This window comes from Callithrix jacchus, chromosome 15 (assembly GCF_049354715.1).
Source record: "Callithrix jacchus isolate 240 chromosome 15, calJac240_pri, whole genome shotgun sequence".
Lineage (NCBI taxonomy): Eukaryota > Metazoa > Chordata > Mammalia > Primates > Cebidae > Callithrix > Callithrix jacchus.
This window is the reverse complement of record NC_133516.1, coordinates 78,358,470-78,384,729: the sequence shown is the minus strand read 5'-3', so window position 1 is coordinate 78,384,729 and position 26,260 is coordinate 78,358,470. Positions and strand designations below refer to the sequence as shown.

At 44.4% G+C, this 26,260-nt stretch overlaps 1 protein-coding gene across 42 annotated transcripts in view; it reads left to right on the top strand.

The window, feature by feature from the left end:
* Positions 1-26,260, top strand: part of KALRN (kalirin RhoGEF kinase) — a 659,576-nt gene that overhangs the window by 593,368 nt on the left and 39,948 nt on the right. For 14 of the 42 annotated variants that reach the window (XM_078351911.1, XM_035274787.3, XM_035274786.3 and 11 more), the window contains 10 exons: positions 457-543; positions 1,321-1,413; positions 3,072-3,122; positions 4,014-4,091; positions 8,287-8,472; positions 8,844-9,015; positions 13,422-13,660; positions 16,321-16,574; positions 20,127-20,250; positions 21,401-21,460. In XM_078351911.1, coding sequence (XP_078208037.1) covers positions 457-543; positions 1,321-1,413; positions 3,072-3,122; positions 4,014-4,091; positions 8,287-8,472; positions 8,844-9,015; positions 13,422-13,660; positions 16,321-16,574; positions 20,127-20,250; positions 21,401-21,460 — 1,344 coding nt within the window. Of the gene's footprint in view, positions 1-456; positions 544-1,320; positions 1,414-3,071; positions 3,123-4,013; positions 4,092-8,286; positions 8,473-8,843; positions 9,016-13,421; positions 13,661-16,320; positions 16,718-16,855; positions 17,385-18,403; positions 18,602-20,126; positions 20,251-21,400; positions 21,461-26,260 lie in introns of those variants that run through there. The other 28 variants (XM_078351912.1, XM_078351910.1, XM_035274785.3 and 25 more) reach the window with 10 other exon arrangements.

Here is a 26,260-nt window from a genome sequence, read left to right as displayed (position 1 = left end):
AAGATGCCTGTCTCTACGAAAAATTTTAAATTAACCAGGCTGGTGGCACATGCCTGTAGTCCTAGCCACTTGGGAGGCTGAGGCAGGAGGATCGCTTGAGCCTGGGAGGTAGAGGCTACAGTGAGCCATGATGGCCCCACCCTGCACTCCAGCCTGGGTGACAGAGTGAGACCCCATCTCAGAAAGTTAATAAATAAAATTTCTTCAATTTCTTCTCTTCTGCTGTTCTTGACTGACCTTCCTCCTCACCCCTGAGTATTTTTTTTTTTTTTAACCTTCTTGGTGATTTGGAAAGTGGCTCTTGCCCACCACATTTATATCCCTGATACTCAGCTGCCTTGGTGTGTCCCCAGGTGCACCTTTGTCCTTTGTCCACATGGAGGCCAGCACGGCACTCTGAGACTAAACAAAAGACACAAGATGCCTGACTCTCCACATGTCTCTCTGCTCTTTCAGGAGCGGAAGCTGCACATCTACGTGTGGTATTGTCAGAATAAGCCACGCTCAGAGTACATCGTTGCTGAGTATGACGCCTACTTTGAGGTAAGCTGTGCAGGCTTTGCTGAATTGGGGTGGGGGGAATACTCAGGCCAGGACAGCCACTTTCAGAAATAGCAGACAACATCCATCCACAGCTGCCTCAACAGAGAAAGTAGCTTCATAGCTAAATTCTCATGAGCACCTTCGCTTGAGAGGAGCTGGGGTGGCCCAGTCCGGTTCTGATTTGAGAAGCCCCCCATTTGCAGAATAAGCCTGAGCACAGAGACAGTTTGAGAAGCTCCAGTTCTTCTTAAGAGACCCTGGAGCAGATTGTGCCCAGCAGTCCCCCCAGGGACTGCTTACTGAGGAGCCTTCTGTTGGTTGAGGGGTTTGCAGCCTTCCTAGTCTCTGCTTGGTCTAGACTGTAAGGATTTATTTTGCTGGGAGAAGGGCAGCACCATCACTTAGAAAGAGTGCTCAGCTGAGTGTTTGGAGATCTACGTTTAGGGCCAGGCTCCATAGGCTTGTGTGTCCTATGAGAAGCCCCTTTTCCCTGCCTTTGCCCTGAAGCAGTGGCGAGAATAAGGCTCTTCCAGCTTGTCTCCCAGGACTGGGGTGAAGACCAAGGTGTGGAAGTACTTGCTGTAAAAGCACAGGAAGAAGGTGATGTGTATTATGTGCTGTTCATAACAGGTGAACAGTCATCTAGGCAATTTTATCTCTCATATTGCTTAAAGATTCTTCAACTTCATTGGAAAACATCCATGCCTTTGAACCCTAATTCAGAGCACCCCAGTTCTTCGGTTCCTTTTTTTGCTAATATCGCTTCTTGTGTTTCAGGAGGTAAAACAGGAGATAAATCAGAGGCTGACACTGAGTGACTTCCTCATTAAGCCCATTCAGAGAATAACAAAATACCAGTTGCTCCTCAAGGTAAGAAGCTGGGAGCCTGGGTCAGGGCTGAAGAAGGTTCCCTCGGGCTCAGAACAGGTTAGCAGTAGAACTAGGGGTTCTGCCTCCGCCACACTGTTCCAAAGGACTGTGAACTGTGGGACGGGTAGTGGGGACATGGGAACTTTCATCCATCTGCTGGTTACTCTGTCAGCTTTGCCTCCAGATAAACTGCATGGCTGTTCTCCCTGCCCTTTAGGTGGGTTGTTACTTGATTTTCTTTTTTCAATTCACGTTCTTTTTTTTTTGAAACCGAGTTTCGCTCTTGTTATCCAGGCTGGAGTGCAATGGCGCGATCTAGGCTCACCGCAACCTCTGCCTCCTGGGTTCAGGCAATTCTCCTGCCTCAGCCTCCTGAGTAGCTGGGACTACAGGCACGCACCACCGTGCCCAACTAATTTCTTGTATTTTTAATAGAGACAGGGTTTCACCATGTTGACCAGGATGGTCTTGATCTCTTGACCTCGTGATCCACCCACCTCGGCCTCCCAAAGTGCTGGGATTACAGGCATGAGCCACCACACCCGGCCTTCAATTCATGTTCTTACTTTGTCACAATTGTTGACTTGATAACTTTAAAAAATAATAAGAATATTAAATCAGAGTGAAATACAGGAAGAAAGAAAGGGAAAGGCAAGGCTTTAAAAACCTTAGATAATCAATACCTAAAATTATATACATATATTTGAGATAGGGTCATATATATACATATATTTGAGACAGGGTCTTACTCTGTCCCCCAGACTGGAGTATAGTGGCATAATCATAGCTCACTGCAGCCTCAAAGGCCTGGGCTCAAGCGTTCCTCCCTTCTCAGCCTCCCGAGTAGCTAGGACTACAATTGCATAACACACTTCCTGGCTAACTTTTTGTTTTTTGGTAGAGATAGGGTCTCACTATATGGCTCAGGCTGGTCTCAAACTCCTGGCCTTTCAAAGTGTTGAGATTACAGGCGTTAGCCACTGTGCCCGGCCTAATTATATTTTAAACAATGGTTTAACTTGATTCATCTCATGGCATTAGGAGGCTAAATAGAAAAGACTTAACTTTTCTTTCTGTCTTTCTTGTCACAATACCCCTTTCCTTCCATGCTCTCTCCCCCTCACTCTTCCTTCTCCCATAACATTGAAATTTTGGGGCTGGGCACAGTGGCTTATGCCTTTAATCCCAGCATTTTGGGAGACTGAGGCAGGTGGATCACCTGAGGTCAGGAGTTTGAGACCAGCCTGGCCAACATGGCGAAACACTGTCTCTACTGAAAATACAAAAATTAGGTGGACATGGTGGCAGGTGCCTATAATCCTAGCTGCTCAGGAGGCTGAGGCAAGAGAATCGCTTGAACCTGGGAGGTGGAAGTTACAGTGAACCAAGATCGTGCCACTGCACTTCAGCCTGGGCAACAGAGTGAGACTCTGCCTCCAAAAAGAAAAAAGAAATTTTGAATATTCTGGGAGTTCTCTCTATGTTATTACATCTTACATGACTCATAATTTCATTTCTCAGCTACTCTAAACCATTGCCACCTCTGCTGGGAAGGAAAGTCTCCAGGGTGTTACTGTATTTTTATGATAAGTTTTTTTCCAGCTATTTTACTAATTTTAACCCTTCCCACATTCTTCCCTGCTTCCTCTACTTTCTAGGACTTCCTGAGATACAGTGAGAAGGCTGGTTTGGAGTGTTCAGATATTGAGGTGCGTTTTCTGCTTGTAATGCTTGCTGTTCTTAGGAACCATATTGGATAGCTCTCTCTAGAGGGGAAAAGATTGTCTCAGGAGGACCGTGGATCCAGATAGACCCCTCTCAGACACTAAGAGGCCCTGTGAACAGCTTCATACCTGCAAGTGTTAATGAACAGTGTTTTCTAGAACTCGAGAAATCTGTCCTGGGCTAGACTAGAGCTTAGCCCCACTGGTGTTCTTTTGGCTCGCAGTGACACATAGTGGGAAGGGGTAACCCTTTAATATCCTTCAGAGATTAGGTGTAAGTTGCACTAAAACCCAGTATGCAATTTTATTCATGAAGACAAGAATTATTTGAGTCAAACATACAAAGTATTTCATTTTCACCTCCCTATCCAAACTCTGTAGACTACTTAAGTGAAGTCCTTTGAGACAATGTCACCATGGGATTATTTTAAGCCAGAGAAGTTAAGACCATTCTGATATATTATTTTAGTTTAAAACCTCTAAGATTTTCACAAGCCAGACTAAGCTGTTGCCTGGGCAGCTAGGAAGCAACAGAGAGAAGAAAGAAAGTCTGAGAAGACAAGGCAATTGGTGAACAAAAACAGGAACATAGGGAAAAGAGGGGCTGAGTAACATTCCCCCAACATATGATCATTGACTGACATGGAGCCCCTGTGCTGAGGATCAACACTAACACTCCCTCTCTAGAAGAGAAAGGCCCACTCTCTCTGAGAGTGGACAGCAGGAACCAGCATCCTGCTGAATAAATAACCAGTGTCCTTCCTAGAATAAAGGAGCCACAAGAGATGAAATCCCTGTTTTCCAGCATTGAATTACCAAGAGCTTCCTGCCTGAATGCTGTTCCCCCTCCTGAGTGACAACTGTTCTTTCCCACAGAAAGCAGTGGAGTTAATGTGCCTTGTTCCCAAACGTTGCAATGACATGATGAATCTAGGACGTCTGCAGGGCTTTGAGGTGAGTCTTGAAGAATATGTGTAAACCTGCTCTCTCCAGAACAGGAGGAGTCTGAGCTGTTGAGGCTTCCTCCCCACAAAGCCCTGTGTCCTTCCTCTGCTCCTTCACTCACCGCCAAGCCTTCATGCCCAGGCCCCTCTGGTGCACAGTCCTGGAAGATACATCTCTCTAGGAAGTCCGGCAATAGGGAGGTCATAAGAAATTAGCATTTGGTCAGAATTCCAAGGAGATTAGAAAGACCCAAAGTGAGTTTTTTGTTTGTTTGTTTTATTTTGTTTGAGACAAGGCCCCACTCTGTCACCCAGACTGGAGTGCAGACTGGTGTAATCCTGGCTTACCACAGCCTCAGCCTCCCGGACTCAAGCAATCCTCCCACCTCAGCCTCCTGAGAAGTTGGGACTCTAGTACACATCACCACACCTGGCTTATTTTTAAATATTTTTTTTAAGACAGATTTTCACCATGTTTTCCAGGCTGGGAAAGACCCAGAGTTCTTTATGAGTGTTTAGACCTGTTAGTGACCTCTTCCTTTCCCTTCTTGATTGACAAATGCAGGGACTGTGAGTGACAGGAGGGCTATATGATAGAAGTAGAGCTGAGCAGGAGAATGGAACACCTATTTGTTGAGAGGGAGGTTCTAGCTTATTAGTTAAATGAATACTTAAAGCTCTAAAACATTACAGTATACAATCTCTTATTTGAAGAGGGGGATCAAGTCTGCAGGGAAATGGCTGTGTCCCAAAGATTTTTGTTTAAGTGAATATACCGATTTGCTAGGGCTGCCATAGCAAAGTACCATAAATTGGGCAGCTTAAACAACAGAGATTTATTGTCTCACATTTCTAGAGGCTAGAAGTCTGAAATCAAGGTATTGTCAGGTTGGTTCCTCCTGAGAGCTGTGAGGGAGGGGTCTGTCCTAGGCCTTTCTCTTTGGCTTGTAGATGGCTGTCTTCATGTTCACATGGCATTTCCTGTGTCTTTACATTCCCTTTCCCTCTGTGTTATGTTTGTGGCCAAGTTGTTTTTTTTTTTTTCCAATATGGACGTGAATCATATTCTGTTAGGGCTGAGTCTCATGACTACTTCACTTTAACTTGGTTGCCTCTGTAAAGACCCCATTTCCCAACAAGGTCACATGCTGATAATCTGGGACCCTAGGAGCTAGGGCTTCAACAAAGGAATTGATGAGGGACATGGAAGGAGAGAAAACACAATTGAACCCCTAACAGTGAAGCTTCGAAGAGTAAATTGACTTTCTAATTTAAACCTAATAACTGTTATTAATTCATATCCAAACCTAATAAATTAACCACATATGGTATGTTTTTAAGATTAATATGATAATTATTGATTGGTACCTAGTAGCTGTTGATCCCCTTAGAGAAAGATATGGATCTTTTATTTCCCAGCAGTCTAAAACCTAAGCTTTCACTATTCCTTTTTGGGGCAAAGGGATTCCTAGAATTTGAGATAATTAAGAAATAAATGGCTTGTTTGTTTTTTTTTCTGGCTAAACTAGAATGGAATAGATACAAGACAGATATAATTGACTCATACTCATACCACTATATGAGTAATTTAGGGGATAGTATATTTAAGTTTGGATTCATGAGTTGGAGTCATGACAGTCTTGAGCCAAATTTCCTTCTCCTCCTTGCCCTTCCAGCCCATCCCGCATGTCCCTGTCTGGTTTCCATTCTTTGCTGTGGCAGGAACTATGTGGATGTTTCTTTTTTTAATGTGCATGTTTCATAGGCTCTTGGTCTTCTCAAGTAGACTAGAGGCATTAGCGTAAGCAGGGTTACTCGATAGACACACACTGAGTTCTTAACCATTTTTCTTAGTCGTTCTGGGTGCAGTTTTGTCCTTTTTCCATGGGTATTACATCAGGTCTGAGGCTATTCTGAACAAACCAAGAGATCCCTTTTGTACTTCAGCCTTGAAGACCCATGTTTTCTGAACAGGAGTCTGGCTGTGCTTCTCTGGGTCTCTGGAGGAAGTGACCACTGGCAGGAGGAGTGGCATCTAATTGTATTGTCTGCCCCGAGTTAGAGTTCACAGGAGCTGTGTTGTACATGTGCATGTGTGTGTGTCCATATAAGGGCACCCACATGCATGGAATCAAGTTTTAAGTTAAGCACTGTTGTCTCCTGTTTTCATCAAGCCACCAGAACCTGGTTTTTGCGTTCCTTCAGCCAACTGGGAAGAACAGTGAGCAAGTGTCTATTCCCTCAGCCCATGGCTTTGGGCTTGAGAGAATTTAGAGCCTCCTCTTTTAAATTCCCCCCCCCCCATCCCATTTTCAAATCCTCTGGCTTTCCATTCGGTGCTGACTGAGCTATAACCCATGAGAGATTCTTGTGTAATATTAATAGAGCTTTCCTGGCTAGCTGGTCACTGGCTTAATATTAACTTTAGACCAGGGTAGAGATAAGCCTGTTTGGCTGCTGATGTTGGCAGTAAGGAGCCATGATCCAAGCAGAGGGCAGGTGCTTCTCAGGAACACAACAGAAAAATGACCCCTCTGCTGGGTAGTGTTTGGAATAAGGTATCACACGGAAAGAATAGTCCACACTTGCACCAAAGGGCAGAGTCGTCACCGGAGCAGGAGGACCTGCATTTCAGAGGAGGTCCACTGATTGCCGTCTCTGATGTCGAGGTCTTCTCGTTGCAAAGCAGTAGAAATGCAAGGCGCTCTGACAGATTCTGGGAAGGCTTTCTGAGTTGGGCCATATTCCCTTTGAAGCTGTGCACATGTCTCTGAAAATCTCATTAGAAACTGGCAAACCAAATAGGTTCTACCTCCTCACCTGGGTGTCAGGTGGCCTGGCAGCTGAAATATTTTATTTTATTTGTTTTTATTTTTATTTTATTTTATTATTATTATTATTTTTTTTTTTTTTTAGACAGAGTCTCACTCTCTCACCCAGGCTGGAGTGCAGTGGTACAACTTCAGCTCACCGCAACCTCCACCTACCAGGTTCAAGTGATTCTTGTGCCTCAGCCTCCGGGGTAGCTGGAACTACAGGCGCGTCCCATCATGCTCAGCTAATTTTTATATTTTTAGTAGAGACGGGTTTCACCATGTTGGCCATGATGGTCTTGATCTATTGACCTCGTGATCCGCCCATCTTGCCCTCCCAGCGTGCTAGGATTACAGGGGTAAGCCACTGCCCCCGGCCTGGAGTCATTTTTAGAAGAATCACAGGAACTAGAAAAGCATTTACCAGCTTATATAATATGGGGACTTACCTATAGTACCAACTCTACCTGTTGGCCTATAACTAGAAACTAAGATTTCAGAATTTTCCCCATCCTAAAATAATTGAAGAATAGAGGGGAGTGACTTATCAGAGTATTTGTGGACCTGCCTTCATCACTTCCCTTATACACAGGTGAATTCAAGATTCATGGCCGTGAGAATGCCCCAAGTCCTTGGACTGTACTGCAAAGGAGCTAGGCAGGCACAGCTCTCAGAGCTCTGAGGACAGGAAGGCCACTTGTAGCTCCAAGTGTCACCCACTTTCTATTGTCCTTTCAATAAAAAACAAGAAGGGCTGGCCAGGTGTGGTGGTTCACACCTATAGACCTAGCACTTTGGGAGCCTGAGGCAGGCGGATCATGAGGTCAAGAGATAGAGACCATCCTGGCCAACATGGTGAAACCTGGCCTCTACTAAAAATACAAAAATTATCTGGGCGTGGTGGCAGGCGCCTATAGTCCCAGCTACTCAAGAGACTGAGGCATGAGAATTGCTTGAACCCAGGAGGCAGAGTTTGCCCTGAGCCAAGATTGTGCCACTGCACTCCAGCCTGCCGACAGAGTGAGACTCTCTCAAAAAACCAAAACCAAACAAAAACCAACAAACAAAAACAGAAAACAGGAAGGGCCAGGATTATGACTTTCCAGCTAATAACATTACTTCCTGCCTTTTGGCGGCGTTTGCCTGGAGCTATTTCTCAGCAGTCCCATAGCTTGCTTTCCCTTTCCCTCCAGGGCTCTTGTGTGAACAGGAAAGTGGCCAAGGTTTGCCCTTGGATGAGTGGGTGGGTTCTAAGTCAGTCTCTAGAGCCCTGAGAGTTTTGGTGTCAGATCTGTTGTCCATATTCCCAGATGAGGAGGTTCTGTGGACCCAGAGGGCAGTGGCCATCTCCCTGTTTTTCATTCACTTCACCCCAGCCCCTCTCTCCTTCAGGGCACCCTGACTGCTCAAGGGAAGCTGCTGCAACAGGACACGTTCTATGTGATAGACCTGGATGCGGGCATGCAGTCCCGGACCAAAGAGAGGCGCGTGTTCCTCTTTGAGCAGATTGTCATCTTCAGTGAACTGCTCAGGAAGGGATCCCTCACCCCCAGCTACATGTTCAAAAGGAGCATCAAGGTGAGGATCCCAGTGGTGTTGAGAAGCGGCAAGGAAGAGCCCAGTTCTTGGGATGTGCTTCCCTAAAACAAGGCACTGATGACATCCAGAACACTGAAAATCTTTCAGCCTAATAACCTTCGGTCATGGAGGTTGAATGACAGTGATTATCTGTGAGCCAAAGTGACAGGCTGAGCCAGTCTCTAGCATGATCTTGTAGTTTCCCTGGGATCAGTCACTCATCCAGAGACAAAAACCTAAGTACTGGCCTGCAGATCCAGGGCAAAATTTGGAAGCATGTCCTGAAATAGAAACTTTGAGGAACGATAATGTGTTGCTGATTTTTTTTTAAATCTCTTAAATGTAAAAAGGATCAACTTGTTTTCTTCCAGATGAATTACTTGGTCCTGGAGGAGAATGTGGACAATGATCCCTGCAAGTTTGCACTCATGAACAGAGAGACTTCCGAGAGGGTCATTCTGCAAGCCGCCAACGCTGACATCCAGCAGGCCTGGGTGCAGGACATCAATCAAGTCTTAGAAACACAGCGAGACTTTTTGAATGGTGGGTCCTGGGCTTGGTTTCTTGCAGGGCCACTTCAGGGGACTCCACAATCTCTAAGCGTCCTTGGGTCTGAGCTCATGGTCAGTTATAAACCCAGATCACATTTGAAAGGAACTCCATCTTTGTAGTTTTCAGAAACACTTTAGAATTCTTCTGAATCTGAATATACAAGTAGAACACATGGAGTATGAAAAAGAAGCTCCATCTTTCCGATGGAAGAGATTTCTCTTTTAGGTCACAGGGTGTATGTCCTGTGGCCATCACTACTGCCTGGTACTGATTTGGGTAAAAGTCTGAGATAGGCACATCATCTGTGTCTTAGGGGCCTGCTAGAAATGACATGTGTTTTCCCAATTTTCACAGCTTCTCCAGTGTTAACTAGAGGTAAATGGGAATTTAGCCAATCAGTTCTAATCCCTCCTCTGCTCCCAACAGTGTGAGAGCCTAGGTAAGCCATGTTGCTAGTCACCCTTACTCCTTTTAAATGAGATGGTTGCTAACTCTAAATTTCTGTAGTATCCCGAAACTTCCTAGAAGAAATTCGTGGTTACACAGAGGGCTTAGCTCTCTGTGGCTCTTGCGGGAGTTCCCTCATGTGTGCTGTGAATTTGAGTGAAATGGAGTTGCTACTTTGTTTCTTTATTTTTTTCCCCTGCTGGGGTTTTCTTCACACGGAGCTTGGCACGGAAAGGGGTGTGCGGTTTTAAACTAGTGGCTGATCTCTGCTGACTTGGTTAGCTCAGAAGCTAACCAAGCAGAGATAGAGCTTGAGGATGAATGCAGAATGTAATTAGTAATGAAGTAAAGCTGGAGACCTGCAAGCACATATGCCTATATAGACACACAGACACAATACCAGCGTTGGGTATATCACCTCTTCCTCCCTGTCCTGAGAGCAGTACTACATGGCCATATGTGCTCAAATGAGTGCACACATAGGTACACACACATACATATATACAGGCCCACCCTCGGGTGTGTCAGCTTTTCATGCCAGTACTAGGATCTAGACTCCTTTAGTTGATCCAAACAGCGTTTTCTGGGTGTCTAGAATGGAACGGAATGCTGAAGAGAAAGATAAAAGGTGACATATGAGTTGAGGACCTTGGGTAAGTCATGACATTTCTCTGGCCCTTGTGGCTGGTTTTATTAAAAAGAGAGTTCAGGTAGAACTACTCTGCCCATGCTGGCGTGCACCATGATGGGCCAGTCTTCCTGGAAGCAGGAAATATCATGTCCTCCCTACAATATCAATTTCACTATATGATAAGGGATTTAGCACAGTGTAAAGATGAATAGAAGGAGATCATGTAGCAGGATGCCATGACTTTTTAAGATAGAACATGAGGCTTCAAAGCAATTTTGCACTTACAGGAAGTATTTTGGGAGCAGGCCCCTGGCCCTCAATTGCAAAATATTTTGGTAAAAAACAACTAGACTAAGTGATCTCTAGGATTCATTTTACTCTAAAACATCTAAACTTAAATATCAGCCCAGCCCTGAGGGATGGTAGTGAAAGTTGTATATGGTGTATGATTTCTGAATATACAACTTTGAATGAACACTTTTGTTGATAAAATAATTTTATGCAAAAATGTGTTCATATATAAAGTACACCCATTTAAATTGCATTCTGTTAGGAGTTTCTGACAGATTCTAAGCTGAAATGAGGAATTTAAAAATTCGTCAATCTGGGACAAAAGAAAAATAAAGTACACAAAATAAAAAATGAAGTAAAAAATAAAATAAGTTGAAACAAGAAGTTATTGACATAACAATAATGACTCCCATGTATTGAATCCTTGTTCTGTGCCAGGCACTATGCTAAGCATTTGACATGTTTTTTCACATTTAATCCTCATGTCAACAAGGAGAGGTAAGTACTATCATCCTACTTTTTTCAGATGAGAAAAAGGAGACTCAGAACTTGTCCAAGGTCACAGAAACAGTAAGTGATAGAAACAGGAATTGAATCTAGAGCTATAGGACTTCAAATTAAGGTTTTGAACCACAGAATACAGTATACATGCTAGTGTTAGGGCACTCATTTATTTAACTATGATATCCCTAGCAACCAAAGTGAAGAAAGAAACAGGATCAGACATAAGACACTGTATAGATCAGCCAAAAAAACAAACCCTGTAGGGATGCACAGTTTTCTTGATTCTGAGACTAAGCTATGCAAATTGAGGCTGGTGAATGAATACAGGCTATTTAGCTTATTTAAGAAGGCATACTTTTTTCAAATGTTTTAGCACAATCATTGTAAATAACCAGGTAATATCACAATTCCATGTGATGGGAATTGATCCATAAAATCAGTTTGATAAAGCCTACTTTATAACTCTGCTTTGTACTTAGAACTTGGAACCGTATTTCTTTAGGCATAGTCAATGACTGAGACCTTTATGTAGTTCCAAGAGAACTTTCTCCTAATTACGGTGAATCACAGAGATACCATCATCCCTTGGTATCCACAGGGAATTGGTTCCAAGGCCTCCCGAGGATACTAGAGTCTGTCGATGCTCAAGTCCCTCAAGGAAAATGGCATTGTGTTTGCATATGATGATCTATGTACATGTACATCCTGTATAATTTAAATCATCTCTAGATTGTTTATAATACCTAATATAATGTAAATGCTGTGTAAATAGTTGTTATACTGATAACAGTTTATGGATTGACAGACTACAACCATCCTTTCTCCCCCCATATATTTTATTTATTTATTTATTTATTTATTTTTGAGACAGAGTCTCACTCTGGCGCCAAGGTTAGAGTGCAGTGGCATGATCTCAGTTCACTGCAAACCTCCACTTCCCAGGTTCAAGAGTCTTGTGCCTCAGCCTCTCGAGAAGCTAGGATTACAAATGTATGCCACCATGCCTGGCTAATTTTTGTATTTTTAGTAGGGATAAGGTTTTGCCATGTTGGCCATGGCTGGTCTTGAACTCCTGGCCTTGAGTGATCTACCCACCTTGGCCTTCCAAAGTGCTGGGCTTATAGGCATGAGTCACTGTCCCTGGCCCTTCCCATAAATTTTCAATCCAGAGTTGGTTGAATCCATAGTTGTGGAACCCGCAGATACAGTGGACCAACTGTATTACTAAATTAGGTTATCTCCTAAATACTTAATGCCCACAAAATGCTCCCCAGTGAGAGAGGCTGTGCTCTGGCAGGCCTGTTGTTACTTTAACACATGCAAGAGACAAGGATGTGATGATGGACCAGAGCCAGGCTTCTACCTACAGAGATGTATGCAGGCATCTCAGAGCCAGCCTTTCCTTCTGAGACCTCAAACAGAATGGAAGTGTGACCCTATGTTAAGTCCTATTGAGGTATGTACCTATCACAGTAGAAATATTCTTATAATTGATAAGTTCTCTGGGCCCCAACTGTTAACGCACTTAGTTTTTACAGTGCAAACTGATAAAAATGACATAATTGGGCCAACCCTGGAAGTCATTCTTAAAGAATTGGACCTGTATGCCATTTGCCTGGTACTACCTCTTTAGTTCTCAGACCTTGCAACCAAACAAAGCTCCAGTCTTCCCCTTCACATCATCTTGTTCTCTTGTCTTCTGAGTTCCACTGACTACTGTCCTCTGAGTCTCCAAACCTGAGCCATCCTCGATCCTTGCATTGCTTTTCCTACCTAGGCTGTCACAGTCTCATCTCTCCCAACCTCGCCATGCCCTCATCCATTCCACATCCCCCTGGTCCCGCTCTCCTAGCCCTTCTGCCTCTCGCTGTTACTATTCCACAGCTTCTGAATTCGACAAGAAGCCTTCTGTCTCATCCTCTCCAGTCCCTCCTCCTAACCACTGCAAGGTCAGTGTTCCTCAAATGTGGCTCTGATGATAGACTCTGAATTTAAAACTTTAAAGTTCATTCAATCCAATTACTTTTCATGACCTTCAGAATTCGGTCATGACATTCGGTTAGACTCACTGGCCTTACTTTCTAGACTTTTCACACCATGGCACTTCCCGCTTCCCAGACCCTTCTTGTTTCCCCTTCCTCCAGGGAGACCCAAGGCCCTAGGCACTCTGACGACTTCCTGTTTCCCTTACCAACACATCACACCTGCTTCCTTCCTGCAGCCCAAGTGCCAGAGTCTGACCACAGCTCTCTTCCAAAGCTCTTTTGTTACCACCACCACCAAGCACATATTAAAGAGCCTTCTCTCTCTTTGCACTACACTTAGTGCCTCACATATGGCACTATTTTTTTTTAATTTTTATTATTTAGGTAGATGTCTTAGTTCTCACATTGCCTTAAAAACAAGGGCAGTGTTTTTCTCACTTATCCACATGACATCTAACACAAAGCCTTAAACCTAAGAGACCTCCAAATCCTTGTGGGATTCCCAAAGCTTAGAGTAACCACCTGCTGTTATCCCACAGCACTGCAGTCGCCCATTGAGTATCAGCGGAAAGAAAGGAGCACAGCTGTGATGAGGTCTCAACCTGCCAGGCTTCCCCAAGCCAGTCCCAGGCCCTACTCCTCTGCTCCTGTGAGCTCAGAGAAGCCCCCAAAGGGCTCCAGCTATAACCCACCTCTGCCACCCCTGAAGATACCTACCTCCAATGGCAGTCCAGGGTTTGAATACCACCAGCCTGGGGACAAGTTCGAAGCCAGCAAGGTAAGTGACAACTCATTATTCCCATCCTTGCCACTATGAGGGCACAGCCCCAGGAGTTACTTTAGGAAGAGACAGAGTCTCAGTCTGTCACCCGGGCTGGAGTGCAGTGGCGTGATCTCAGCTCACTGCAACCTCTGCCTCCCAGGTTCAATCAAATTCTCCTGCCTCAGCCTCCCAAGTGGCTGGGACTACAGGCACCCCATCACACCTGGCTAATTTTTATATTTTTTAGTAGGGATGAGTTTTACCATGTTGGCCAGGCTGATCACAAATTCCTGGCCCCAAGTGATATTCCCATCTCAGCCTCCCAAAGTGCTGGGATTACAGGCCTGAGCCACCACACCCGGCCAGGAAGTAGCATCTTTTACTGCTTGCTGATTCTTTGAGCAGGAACAGCCCAGTAAGTACAGTCTAGTCTCAATTATGTTTTTCTTTCCCTGTAAATGGGGTGAGTTATACCAGTTCCCTCTGGCAATAAAAAAAATGGATGATTTTTGCTAAATAGAATAGTTGTGGTGTGGATCATCTTGATCTAAAAGCCACTGTTGTGGTGCTTGACATCTTAAAAAGAGATCACCCTTTCTACTGATGATCTACGTTGAGCGCCTACTGAAAGAAGTTCACAGCTCTTCACCATCCATTGGCTGATGTGGAAGGGAAGTCAATCATCAGCGTGTGAATGGCAGAAGTCCTGCTTAGATTAAATGTTTTTCATAGATAATCTACAATTCAAACATCGCCATAAGGAGAGTCAAAGACTCAACCATACACCTAGTCTACACAGCTATTCTGCCCCTGCAAGGTAGGTAGAACAGGAGAGAAATGGAAAAATGCTAGATTAGAATCAGGCAAACCTGGCTTCGATTCCCAATTCTGCCTCACTTGCTTTAGAACCTTAGCAAGGTGGTTAATCTCATTAGGCCTCAGTTTCTCAGTTTCTTCTTTTAATCTCATTAGGCCTCAGTGGCTCTATGAATAGAAACACACTTTTTAGCTACATGTTCCAATTTCATAGTTTTATTTCTCTCCAAAATTATTAGTTATATTGGTTATATTTAAAAAATGATTGATGTTCAAGTTCAATCCTGTGTTAGAGTAACTATACCAACTTGTTTCATCACATCACCTGGAAATGATTTTCCACCTTACAAAACAACCCTGCCTTTTTGAGTAAGTTGAAATCCCTTTGGCATTTTGTCGAACATATCAGGCCAGATGTGGTGGCTCACGCCTGTAACCCCAACACTTTGGGAGGCCAAGGCAGGAGGATGGCTTGAGCTCAAGAGTTCAAGAGCAGCCTGGGAAATATGGTGAGAACTCGTCTATAATAAAACTTTTTTAAAAAAATTAGCCAGGTGTGGTAGCACACACCTGTTGTCCCAGCTACTGAGGCAGGAGAATCACTTGAGCCTGGTAAGTCGAGGCTACAGTGAGCTATAACTCTGCCATTACACTTCAGCAGTGACGTAGCAAGACTCTGTCTCAAAAAAAGAAAAAGTATATGCGGGCTGGGTGCGGTGGCTCACACCTGTAATCCCAGCACTTTGGGAGGCCGAGGCGGGTGGATCACGAGGTCAAGAGATTGAGACCATCCTGGTCAACAAGGTGAAACCGCATCTCTACTAAAAATATAAACAATTAGCTGGGCATGGTGGTGCGTGCCTGTAGTCCCAGCTACTCAGGAGGCTGAGGCAGAAGAATTGCCTAAATCCAGGAGGCGGAGGTTGCGGTGAGCCGAGATCGTGCCATTGCACTCCAGCCTGCGTAACAAGAGCGAAACTCTGTCTCAAAAAAAAAAAAAAAAAAAAGTATATGCTGAAGAATTTGTATGTATATACATACAGGATATATATGTATATACTATATGTAAGAATATGTATGTACTATATGTAAGATTATGTATGTATATACATACAGAATGTGTATGTATATACTGAAGAATTTCTGGCTCTTACTATGCTCTATGAGGCAGCCAGGCCTCCTAGGGAGTTGCAAGTCTGCCTAGAAGCAGTTGCCCTGCTGCAGACTCTCATGAAAAGATCATAGGCAGCATCTCTTGTATTAATGAGTAGGGGACGGTACTTGGTGCCTTCAGAAAGTTGGGTGCATGTAGGTCCTGGCCTTGCCTTTGAATTGGGCAGAGGTATCATTCTTAGTCTTGTCTCAAAGAGGGTCAGAACATACAGTAAAGCCAACACATTTTCAAAAAGAAAAAAATTTAATATCAAACGATCCATGTTCTTTCCACTGAAGGATGATAACCCCTGACATGACCCTTGTCCTGACCTCACTCTGCCCAGGTGCTTACGTATCCCTATGCCAGTGCTAGGTTCTTCCTTTCACTTGTCAGAGAATGCTGGCTGGAAGGTTGTATGCTAGGAAGGGGCTTCCAGGTCGAAGGTATGTTTATACCTCTTTCTGTGCTGGAGCATATTCACCCTGGATGATAATATTGTTGATACTTAAGGTTGCTATTAAAAAATACACTTTCAGAGCACATTTATTAATATTATGTCATTACTCAAGAGAGAATGCTGCCTGCTGCTTACCCTGCTTACCCTGCTAGTGGGAGATTTGGCCTTGAACCACCAGGTAGGGTGCAAAGCAAGCCCATGTGAGCTAGCATCCTTGTGTTTGTGTCCTTCACCCTTGTCACCCAGCAGAATGACCTGGGAGGCTGCAATGGGACCTCGTCCATGGCCGTGATCAAAGATTACTATGCACTGAAGGAGAATGAAATCTGTGTGAGCCAAGGTGAGGTGGTCCAGGTCCTCGCCGTCAACCAGCAGAACATGTGTCTGGTGTACCAGCCTGCCAGCGACCATTCCCCCGCCGCCGAGGGCTGGGTCCCAGGCAGCATCCTGGCACCCCTCACCAAAGCCACAGCAGCAGAAAGTAGTGACGGGAGCATCAAGTAAGTGCCTCGTTGGCTTCCCTGGGAGAGGAGTATGAGGATTAAAAATATTCAGAAACAAACAAAAAAACACAAAAGTACAAACACACGGTAGGGAATTACTGCTGCTTGTTCTCAACAGTGCCACTGAACCAGTGTTTGAGTGCTGGAACCACGCGCAGCGTGGGGCATCCAGGCTGGAGTGGTCCCGTTTTTTTGTTGGTGGTGGCAGTGATTTTTATTTCCTTTTATTTTGTAATTTTCTGTTTATCTTTTTCCCTCTTTTTCCCCCCACTCATAAGAAAAGAACCCTACTGAAACCCTAGGTGACAAAAGATGTGCCTTCTGTTGCCACATTTGACCCACCACAGGACTCACTGGACTGGACTTCTATTTATATTGTATTAAGTAACTGATATATATATGTATTTTTGATTGACACCAAAATATTACCGTGGCACAAATGCCAGACCTGTAAAGGTCAGAGGCCCGCTGCTCCTCCCAGAAGGGAGGGAACTTTTGGTTGTCTGTGGCAATTCTTCTGTACAGATTGTAACTTTTTAAAAATTCCCCCCACCCATCACTTGAATACATGTTCATAGTAGTTTGTAAGATATTTCTTTTCCTTATTTTGGTTGCAAAGACCTTTCCGAACACATTCCTGTATAAAGTATTTTGCACTATTTAAAGAAACCCGTATGGATGAAGTCAGGTTGTGCAATATGATGGCGTCACGATGCTCATCGTTGTACCTGTAATGTAACTAATCAGTTTAAATGTACTATTTTAAATATGTAAAATAAATTTTCACCATGAGCATGTTTTAACGAAGTTAAAGACTAGTTGACCCTTTTTCCCCCATTTCAGTAATGTTGGACTTTCAAATGTGCAAACAGTTCTTCTTTTCCTCCTCTTGTTCCCCCTCCTCCCACTTCTGTATTTTAGGGCTTGGGTGAATGCGTTGGCATTTTGTTTCTACACAACAAGTGCCTTTGTTGCTAAAGCTCTGACCCTGCTCTTTCCTCCTAAACAGCCCCTGTTGGTTTTCCCTAATCTCTGAGATGAGGGAAGGTACAGATTCGATGCTCTCCAACTGGTTCCCAGCAACTGGGCAGCCCTGAGGTGCTGACGTACATTAATGACCAGAGTAGAAGGCAGTGCTTGGCTGGCATTCTCTTCTGCCTTCCATGCTGCATGGTCATCCATGGAAGGAGTGCAGGGGGCTCCCACAAGCTGTCTGAGCAGTGACACCAGCAGAACTGCACTGCGCTGGGCCTCTCTCTAGGTCAGGAGATAGCAGCTACTGACATCCCCCTGGCCTCACTAGGTAACTTCAGGGCCAACCGAAGATTCGTAGTGGCCCCTAGGGCACAATAGCCTCCATGCATGTCATCCTAAGTACACATGTTTTGGGTGCCTTTTAGGAAGCCTTGGGATAAAGGCCCTCAAAGCACTGAAGTTTTTATTAATCAGGGACTTACAGAGCTAATACTTAATGATGTATTATCTAAATATCCATGCACTAAACACTTCTTCCTCCCTACCTTTGGTTCTGTTGGCCACTTATTCATACCTTCCATGGGAGGGAAGATAAAAGGATGTCAGGCTGGGCAAAAGAAAACAGACTGGAATACAAATGGGTCATTTTGGTTTCTTGTCAACAGCTCTTACACAAAGGCTGGGGGTGTGTGAGGAGGGGAGCGATGGGCGGAAAGAAACTGTCAGTATTTACCAGTGGAGGACACTCAGCACATGATCCCCAAGGCCTGCCATAACCACAGGGGTCAGAGTCGGTTGTGATGCCTACAGGATAAACGTCACTGAAACCTTGTGTCCACATCGGTCCCCAGGCTTGCAACCCAGAGATGAAAGCTCCCCAAACCATGATGACGAGTTCTTCTTGGAAGAAGAGTGTGAAACCAGGCCTGCCCTGCCACTTACGCTACTTTGAATCTTTCTTCTGAACATGAAATGTTGTTAATATTTCTAGTTTTTCACCAAGCACATTAAATAACCCAGAGAGTTTAATAAATGTAGAAACACACCCCACATGGATGCATACATACACAGGGCTGCCTGCCCTGGGAGTCCTTTCAGCAGGGATCTCCCTGACTCGAGTTGTTCTCAGAAGGAGCCAGGGACGTGGATTTGGGAGTAAAGTTAGAAAAGTGTGAAGTTAATAGGCTGATGCCATCTAAGATTAGCTTCTATGGCTGGTTCTCACTCAGATACAGTGGTTGGAGCAAGGTGCTGGTAGGCAGGGGACAGTAGGGAGCCTGCTAGTTAGGAGGTTCAAGAGAAGATCTGGGCTTTTGAAGGAGTCCACTTTCCCAAAAGATTCAAAAATATTACTGTGACTGTTTTTTCCTGCTCAGAAGGTTGAACCTTTGTGTTAGGGGATAAATATTTTTGAAACACCTTTCTCAAAATATCCTTAAAACCCTGATGTATGTGGAGTATTGTGGAGATGCTCTGTATTTTGCAGCAGCTTCCTTCTTCCTAAATCTCCCCTGCCTCTCTCCCATAATGGAGGCTCATCTCATGCAGCCCTCTCTGCATAGGCCCACCTTTGACAAGGAGATACTGAAGGGAAGCCACCACTTATTCCAGACAGTGAATAGAACTTCATTCAAGCTTTGTGACCTCACCTGAAACTGATGGTGCGTGCTCAGGGTCACTGACACTGCTTGTGACTTGGCTTTTGGTACCTCTGTCTTTGAGATCTGGTATTTACGGAGTGTAAGAGCTCTGCTCTGGGCCTGTCTTCATAGGTCTATGAAGAAGTAGCTCCCAGGACCCTTTATGGGAAGAAAAATGTTAGGATGAAAGGCCTATCGAAAAGCCATTGCTGCTCTCTCCTCCCTGGGAGTACACATTAGGTCTTGTCCTAACAGGGAAGCTCAAGGACCTCTAGAGGCTGAAAGAGCTATATACTCACAAAAACTGAGTGATACGGAAAATACAGACTGAAAAATTCTTTGCCCTAAAATATCCAGATAAATGAGTGGTGCTCAACTGTTTATTAAGCAAGTGCCTTAGAAAATTCTGTCTGATCAGCATTGTTTGGGAGGGGCCCTGCCCAAGTACAAATCATGAGGTGGAACTCTCAGCATCATCCTTTTGGGTCTTTGTGTCTGGTCCTGGGAAAGTGGCAGTAGCATATGCATTCTAGAATATACTTCCCTTGTCTTTCCTGTTCTACTCCTCACCCCATTTCCTCACCCATCCACCATGCCTTTCACAAGAGGAGTTCCTCAGTCCTGTGAGGCGTCATGGGTATGGTATACAAACTCCCTTGTTAGAGTTTAGTAACCTAGCATTCGTATTTTCTTCAAATGCTGCAGTCAGCCTTGCACATCTACCAGGAGAGGTCAGAGTTCATCCTCGCTCACTTCCAGCTGGAGGCGAGGTCAGCTGCCAGCCACCATGGGTGTGCAGGTTTGAGGCCTCTGAAGCCTGGGCTTGATGGAGCATCTCACCTGCTGACTCACCCAAGGGTGGTGAGCCCAGCCTGCCCACAACATCACTGTCCCTGACCTACCATTTTGATTGGTGCATTTTTTGGTACAACAGGAAGTCATGTTCATGGCATACTCTACGCATGAGAAAGCGGGCGGAAGTGGAGAACACGGGTAAAAATGAAGCCACAGGGTCTCGTAAACCCAAGGATATTCTGGGCAACAAAGTCTCTGTTAAAGTGAGTAAGGTATTCCGGAGCTGCGTCCCCACCTGTCATCTACTCCCACCCTGCAGCATTCTCACAAGGCAATTTGGGTGGATGGGACTTTTTTTCCCCCAGTATGGGGACCAGAGGGGGAGTAGTTTAGCAGGATTTTGCATGCAAGATCAATTTATTTTTTATCTTTTATTTCTCCTGGCAACTTCGATTCAAGTAAGTACCTTTTTTTTTTCTTTTATACCTTTCTCTTTGTACTGTGCAGATGTTTTACAGCAAAATTATCTGCAGCATTCTCAAAAATGTGAGATGCTTTATTCATATTAAATTTCTCAAAGCTGCCATTTGGTACCCTAGGTTTGAGAATACACACAGGTTAAAGCGATTAGAGATGCCTTCCAAACCCCCAACCCTGTGAAGGCTGAGGTTTGGAATTTAAGGGCCACTGTGTCCTTAGTAAAGTTTCATTTCTTTTCCCCAGAGTTCAGACAATGTCAACTTCAGGCCATTTTACTTGCCTTTCCCTATGCATGGATACAGTAGGGGCCACACTGGTGAGGCCCAAATTATTTCTTTATAATGATCCATCTACTACTTTGAACTCATGAATTCTAAGCTTGGCAGACTCTTATTTACCCCCATCTTGAAACAATTTCATCTGCTTTCTTTAAATTGGATCCTCCGGAACAATCTGCCTCTGGACAATGGAAATTAGACACTGATTATTATATCACTATTTGTGCTATAATGTGTGATCATCTGCCTGATCATCTACTTTGTTTCCCTTCCTGAGCAAAGTAAGAACAACTAAAACCCAGTCTAACATCCTTCTTGGGGAAAAGAAATTGTATGCTCTCCTTCACTCTCATCTGGGAAGTCCAGCCTCACAGAAGACAACAGTTTAAATTTGACAGGGCTCATGCTCCATTATGCTTCCATTGCTGTTTCCCATGAGATAAGCAAGTTGTCCACAACCCTGGCCTTCTCTCCCTGAAAAGAGCATGCTGCTGCCCCTGGTGATTCTCACCCCCACTTTAAAAACACCTGGTTTATTCTCTGCCCAATATCCCATTGCCCATGCTTCTCTGAAGTTCTCCTCTCTCTCTAGCAAAAGCTACTTGTGTTCTAACTGTGTTCTCTTTCTTCCCCCTTCCTCATGCTGCCAATCAAGGAGACGAACAGTTCCGAGGAATCAGAGTGTGATGATCTTGACCCTAATACTAGCATGGAGGTAGAAGCAGCTATTGTTGTCCTATTTCCTACAGTGATTGCCTTTTTCGCTATGTCTATGACAGTGACCTTGCTAAAATGACCAGCCATTCAATGATAAATTGTGATGTTGTGGGGGAGGGTCTCTGGGTATCCCATCCCAGCTAAAAAAGAAACAAACAAAAACAATGTTTGTAGAAAACTCTACCTAGATTTTTTTAAAAAAACAAAAACTTGTTCTCTTGAATGCTTGCTAAATATCTTCTCCTTTGGCAGCTTTGGCTTTATATAGAAAATATCCAATTTCATTATTTGAAACTTAGAACACATTTTTTCATAGAAAACAGTGCTATCAAGAGTGTGTGAGTCCCAGCTAAGTGACAAGGACTCATTTCGTGTTTAGTTTCTCCCTCTTTTGTTTTCCCTTCTCCCCTTCTTCTTTCCCCCTTTATTCTCTTCATCTTGCTCTTCTACTAGGTTCTATCCCCCCGTTAATGTTCCAGCAAAATAATCGGTGAATTATGGCACCTGGTTGTTATGTAGAGCTGATTTATAGCAAATGAGGTGTGATTGTAGCAACTCCAGAGCACACTTCAGCCCAGTGCTGGGCCGGTGAGCAGTGGCTGTGCCCACCATGTGAAGGGAAAGAAGCCCTGGGGAGGGCCCATCTCCTGGAGCCATGGCAGAGGCCTCTCCAGAGACTGTGAGATGAAAACACTGCCCAGGGGACTTTTCTCATGCTCCAGGTTTACAGGGATGTGGGAGTGGACCCAATGCCTGTATCAACAAGAATACCCATTCCACTTCCAACTCCCAGTCTGTTGGGTTACAGAAACATGGCTCTTACGTGGTTTGCCACTGACTGACAACCATGATAAATTTACAGACCCTAGACAATGAGGGCAAACCTGGAGCTGACTTTCCTTGCCACTTTATCATTCAGAGTAAATTGTGATGTTTTTCTCCAAATCTATGCCTCCATTCCCGGTAATGGGTACAATTTAGAGATTTAAGTTCAAAATAGACAACATTTCTTAGAAAAACTTTTTCTTTGTATAGTCCCAAACATTTCACTTAATTAAATGGACTTTTATTCTTATTCTAATTTGACCTAATCCCAAAGAAATCCAGCACCATGTTATTTCAGCCACCACAAAACCCAAGAGAGACCATGAGACCTAAAAACTGGTAAGTCAGCTGCAGAGGGAGCCAACTGAGTTGAATCAGGCCCAAGGCAAGCAGTTGACAGTGGGAGTTCTCCCAGGATAGAATAGTACCCTGTGAATGTGAGTATTGTCACAGAGATCAATCTGTAGGTGTGGCTCAATATATACTCCACTATGGGAGAAAGTGGATGTGGCATTTCTAGCCTAAATGTATCTTGGAGAACAAGGAAGCCAGGGGAAATGTCAGGCTCTGTTTTCCTTGCATTTCATAGGATAAGCACCTGCTAATCTGGAGCTCACACCTGTCAGCTTTTAGATGCCGGATGGCACCTGTATGCCCAGACCTAAGTGTTGCCAGCACATATTATAGACGTCAGCTGCAAGTAGCAGAAGGCCAGACAGAGGCAAGGGAAAAGCCAGGTATCTGTGTTCCAGGAAACAATTTAGGCCCTTGTCCAGTTCTCGTGGACTGGGGGAGAAGAGTGGTGTACCCACTCTGTAGGGAGAAATGGCACAGAGGGATGTGGGGCCAGGTTAGCAGCGCACATTAAGAAAATTGAAGGCTCTATTCTGCACTTAGATTAAAAGCATGTGTGTGCACGTACGCATCTTTACTTTGCTAATTGAACACGTTTTAAAGGTTCTTATTTGTCTAAGGTTTTTAGTCCTTTGCATGGGCTGCGTGGGATGGGTCCTCAGGAGGTGCTAAGGAGTGCATGAACAAAGACATTAGTGTATTCATGCCGAACAGAGGAAAACCAAACATTGTGTTGATGCATGTCCAAAAAGTTTTCAAATACAGGAGTTGAGACACAAATTTTCCTTTAGGCACAAACTTTCAAGTAGCTGGAACCTCAAGGAGGCATGTTATGTTGTTGGAAGTTGCAAATATCCCCAGTACATGTGTATGCAGCCCTTATGTGTTCCATATACAGCCTTCTAAACTTCAGTGATTGTCTTTTGGGTTTTTCTTTAATGTAGAGTCTCTGTCACGCAGGCTGGAGTGCAATGGTAGGACCTCAGCTCACTGCAACCTCTGCTTCCCTGGCCCAAGGGATCCTCCTGCCTCAGCCTTCTGAGTAGTTGGGACCTCAGGTGCATACCACCATGCCCAACTAATTTTTGTAATTTGGATAGAGATAAGGTTTCATTATGTTGCCCAGGCTTGCCTTGAACTCTGCCTGCCTTGGCCTCCCAGAGTGCTGGGAGCCACTGCACCTGACCTAAACTTCAGTGATTCTATGAATGTGTTGCCAGCTTCAAATTAATTTTGAGCACATGAACAAGTCCAGAGGGAAAGCAGGCATCTTGGCCCTGCTAGTTTGGCATTTTCAGAGACAAATAAATAAGATACAGAAAGTCAACCTGTTCAACATGAGTTGAGAATGTTCTCAAGGCCTATGTAAGTAGAATCTTACTGCAACGTACACTGCAGAAGAAGAAAACGGCCAGGAGTGCATACTGAAGAGAGAGGCTACCTTAAAGATCCAGATTGAAATACAGGTGGGCGGGCCACTACTTGAAGGCCTCTTACTACTAAAGTGATCATTTGGGGCATCATTTCCAGACCCAGCCTGGCACCCAACCTCACCCTTGTCTTCTGAACTTGATGCTGCAACTGGCATTGTCTCTCTGGGAGTGTGTCCAGTACCCTTAGTGAGCTGAACCCTGTGCTGAGAGTGCCTCCATTCCTGGAACCCCAGCTGACCTAATGGGACCATGCACCCTGTGTGTTCACCCTGTGCTAGATGTTAAATCCTGCCCCACTGACTGACTCTCCTTAACCTGAGGTCAGCCTGTTGATCCCAGTCCTAGCTATGTACAGGCTGTTATCTCCTGCCTGCATGGGAAATGATGTCACCAAAACATTCTTTACTTTTTCTCAGTGGGTAGACTGAACAGTTCCTTTAAGGGAAGTCTCCTGGGGTCTTTACTTACACACTGGCTGCTTGCAACCTTCAGGCTGGCATTTGTCCCACCATGGTGTTTTGGAGAGATATATAGGCACATCCTTGAAAGCTAATTAAGAGGAAAATAAAGCACCTTGAATCCTAGGAATCAGATTTATAAAGCTTTCCAAGAATACCCAATTATGTAAAGGGAAGTAATTCTGCTCTAATGTTAACATCCTTTTCCTTCCCCGGCTTCTGAATGTTTTCAAGTACAATCCCCAACTCCAGCAGTACATGCCACACCAGCACCATTGCAAGACTGGCTCTAGGTCTGTGCCATCCCCTCGTGGCCAAGTTTCCTGATGATCTGTGACTGTACCTCATGGAGAAAAGTGCTAAAAATGATGAGTATCATCCATAGTTGGGCTTACTTATTTACCTTGCACTGATTGAACTTTTGGGTAGGGGTGAAAGGGGGGCATCATACATTAAAGAGATGTATCTACATGGAAGAAGGGTCAAACCAAGCTGAAAACCAAGCACAAGGGTGCCTTAGGAACAGGTTAATAGTAATTCATTTTTTTCCAGTACAGGTTAGACTGCCGAGTGCCTTTTGTAGGGCTGAGAACCACGTGCCTGCCCATCAGCTTCTTCAGTCTTGCTTCTGGCCCGGTGTCTGCACTGACACCCCAGGCTGGATCCAGGCCCACGTGTTCAGGATCAGCTTCTGGGCTATACTAGATTTTTCCTAGGACCCAGGTGAGACAGGTTTCCACCTCTGAAAACTTGTCTGAGGACTGTGTCAATGCTTGCTTGTGTTTTTGCACCTGCCCCCCCAGCCCCAGAACTGCCACCTGCCTTGCATCACAGGATGGGGTTGAAAGACATGAACTAGCCTCTGTGACTTAGGCCTTCAAGGATAAGGATTCTCAGCCCGTTTTTACACCACGCTCAAGTAATTACATGTATTTTAACCAAAGCAAAACAAAACCCAATACCTCTTGTAGCAGAGAAAGTCAATTCATCAGAGTAAGAAGTCATTTCAAAAAGACTTCGCCTCTGCCCCAGCCATTCAACGTGGTATTGGTCTCATCCACAACACAGACTAAGTGCAGACATTATCCTCGGTTATATACCAACCACCAGATATTTATCTCAGGGAGTCAAAAACAGTGTTGGGATCTTCTAGGAGAGGGCTCTGAAAGATGAGAGAGAGAAAGCACTTGGGAAGGTGAAGCTGATTTTGGAGGAAATTTTCCATTGGAGTAAAAATGGAAATCAACGGAACCTTGGAAACATTTAATTAATCTCTTCATTTATTTTGTTGTTGTTGTTGTTGTAGTAAAATATACATAACAAAAATTTACAATTTCAACCGTTTTTAAGTATGCGATTCAATGGCATTAAGTCTCTTCACGATGTTGTACCGCCATCACCACCATCCATATCCAGAACGTTTACATCATCGCAGACAAATCCTTTAGTGAACCACTAAACGAAAGCCCTATTCCTCTCCATCCCTGCAGCCCCTTCACCTTTAACAGAGCCGCAGGAACTTGTGCTTTTCTGTTTGAAAACTAGAAGGTGCTCTAGTTTCTGAAGCAGCTTCTGGTTTTCCTGGTTACTATTCCCCCACCTATATCATCCTGCAGCAACTTGGAGTGCCCCATCTCCAGGTTGGTTTTAATCTAAAACACAGATCTTGGCAGTTGAGGAGACCTGTCTCTTAGTGCCAATTTTTCTGCATAAGTGTGTCATTCCATT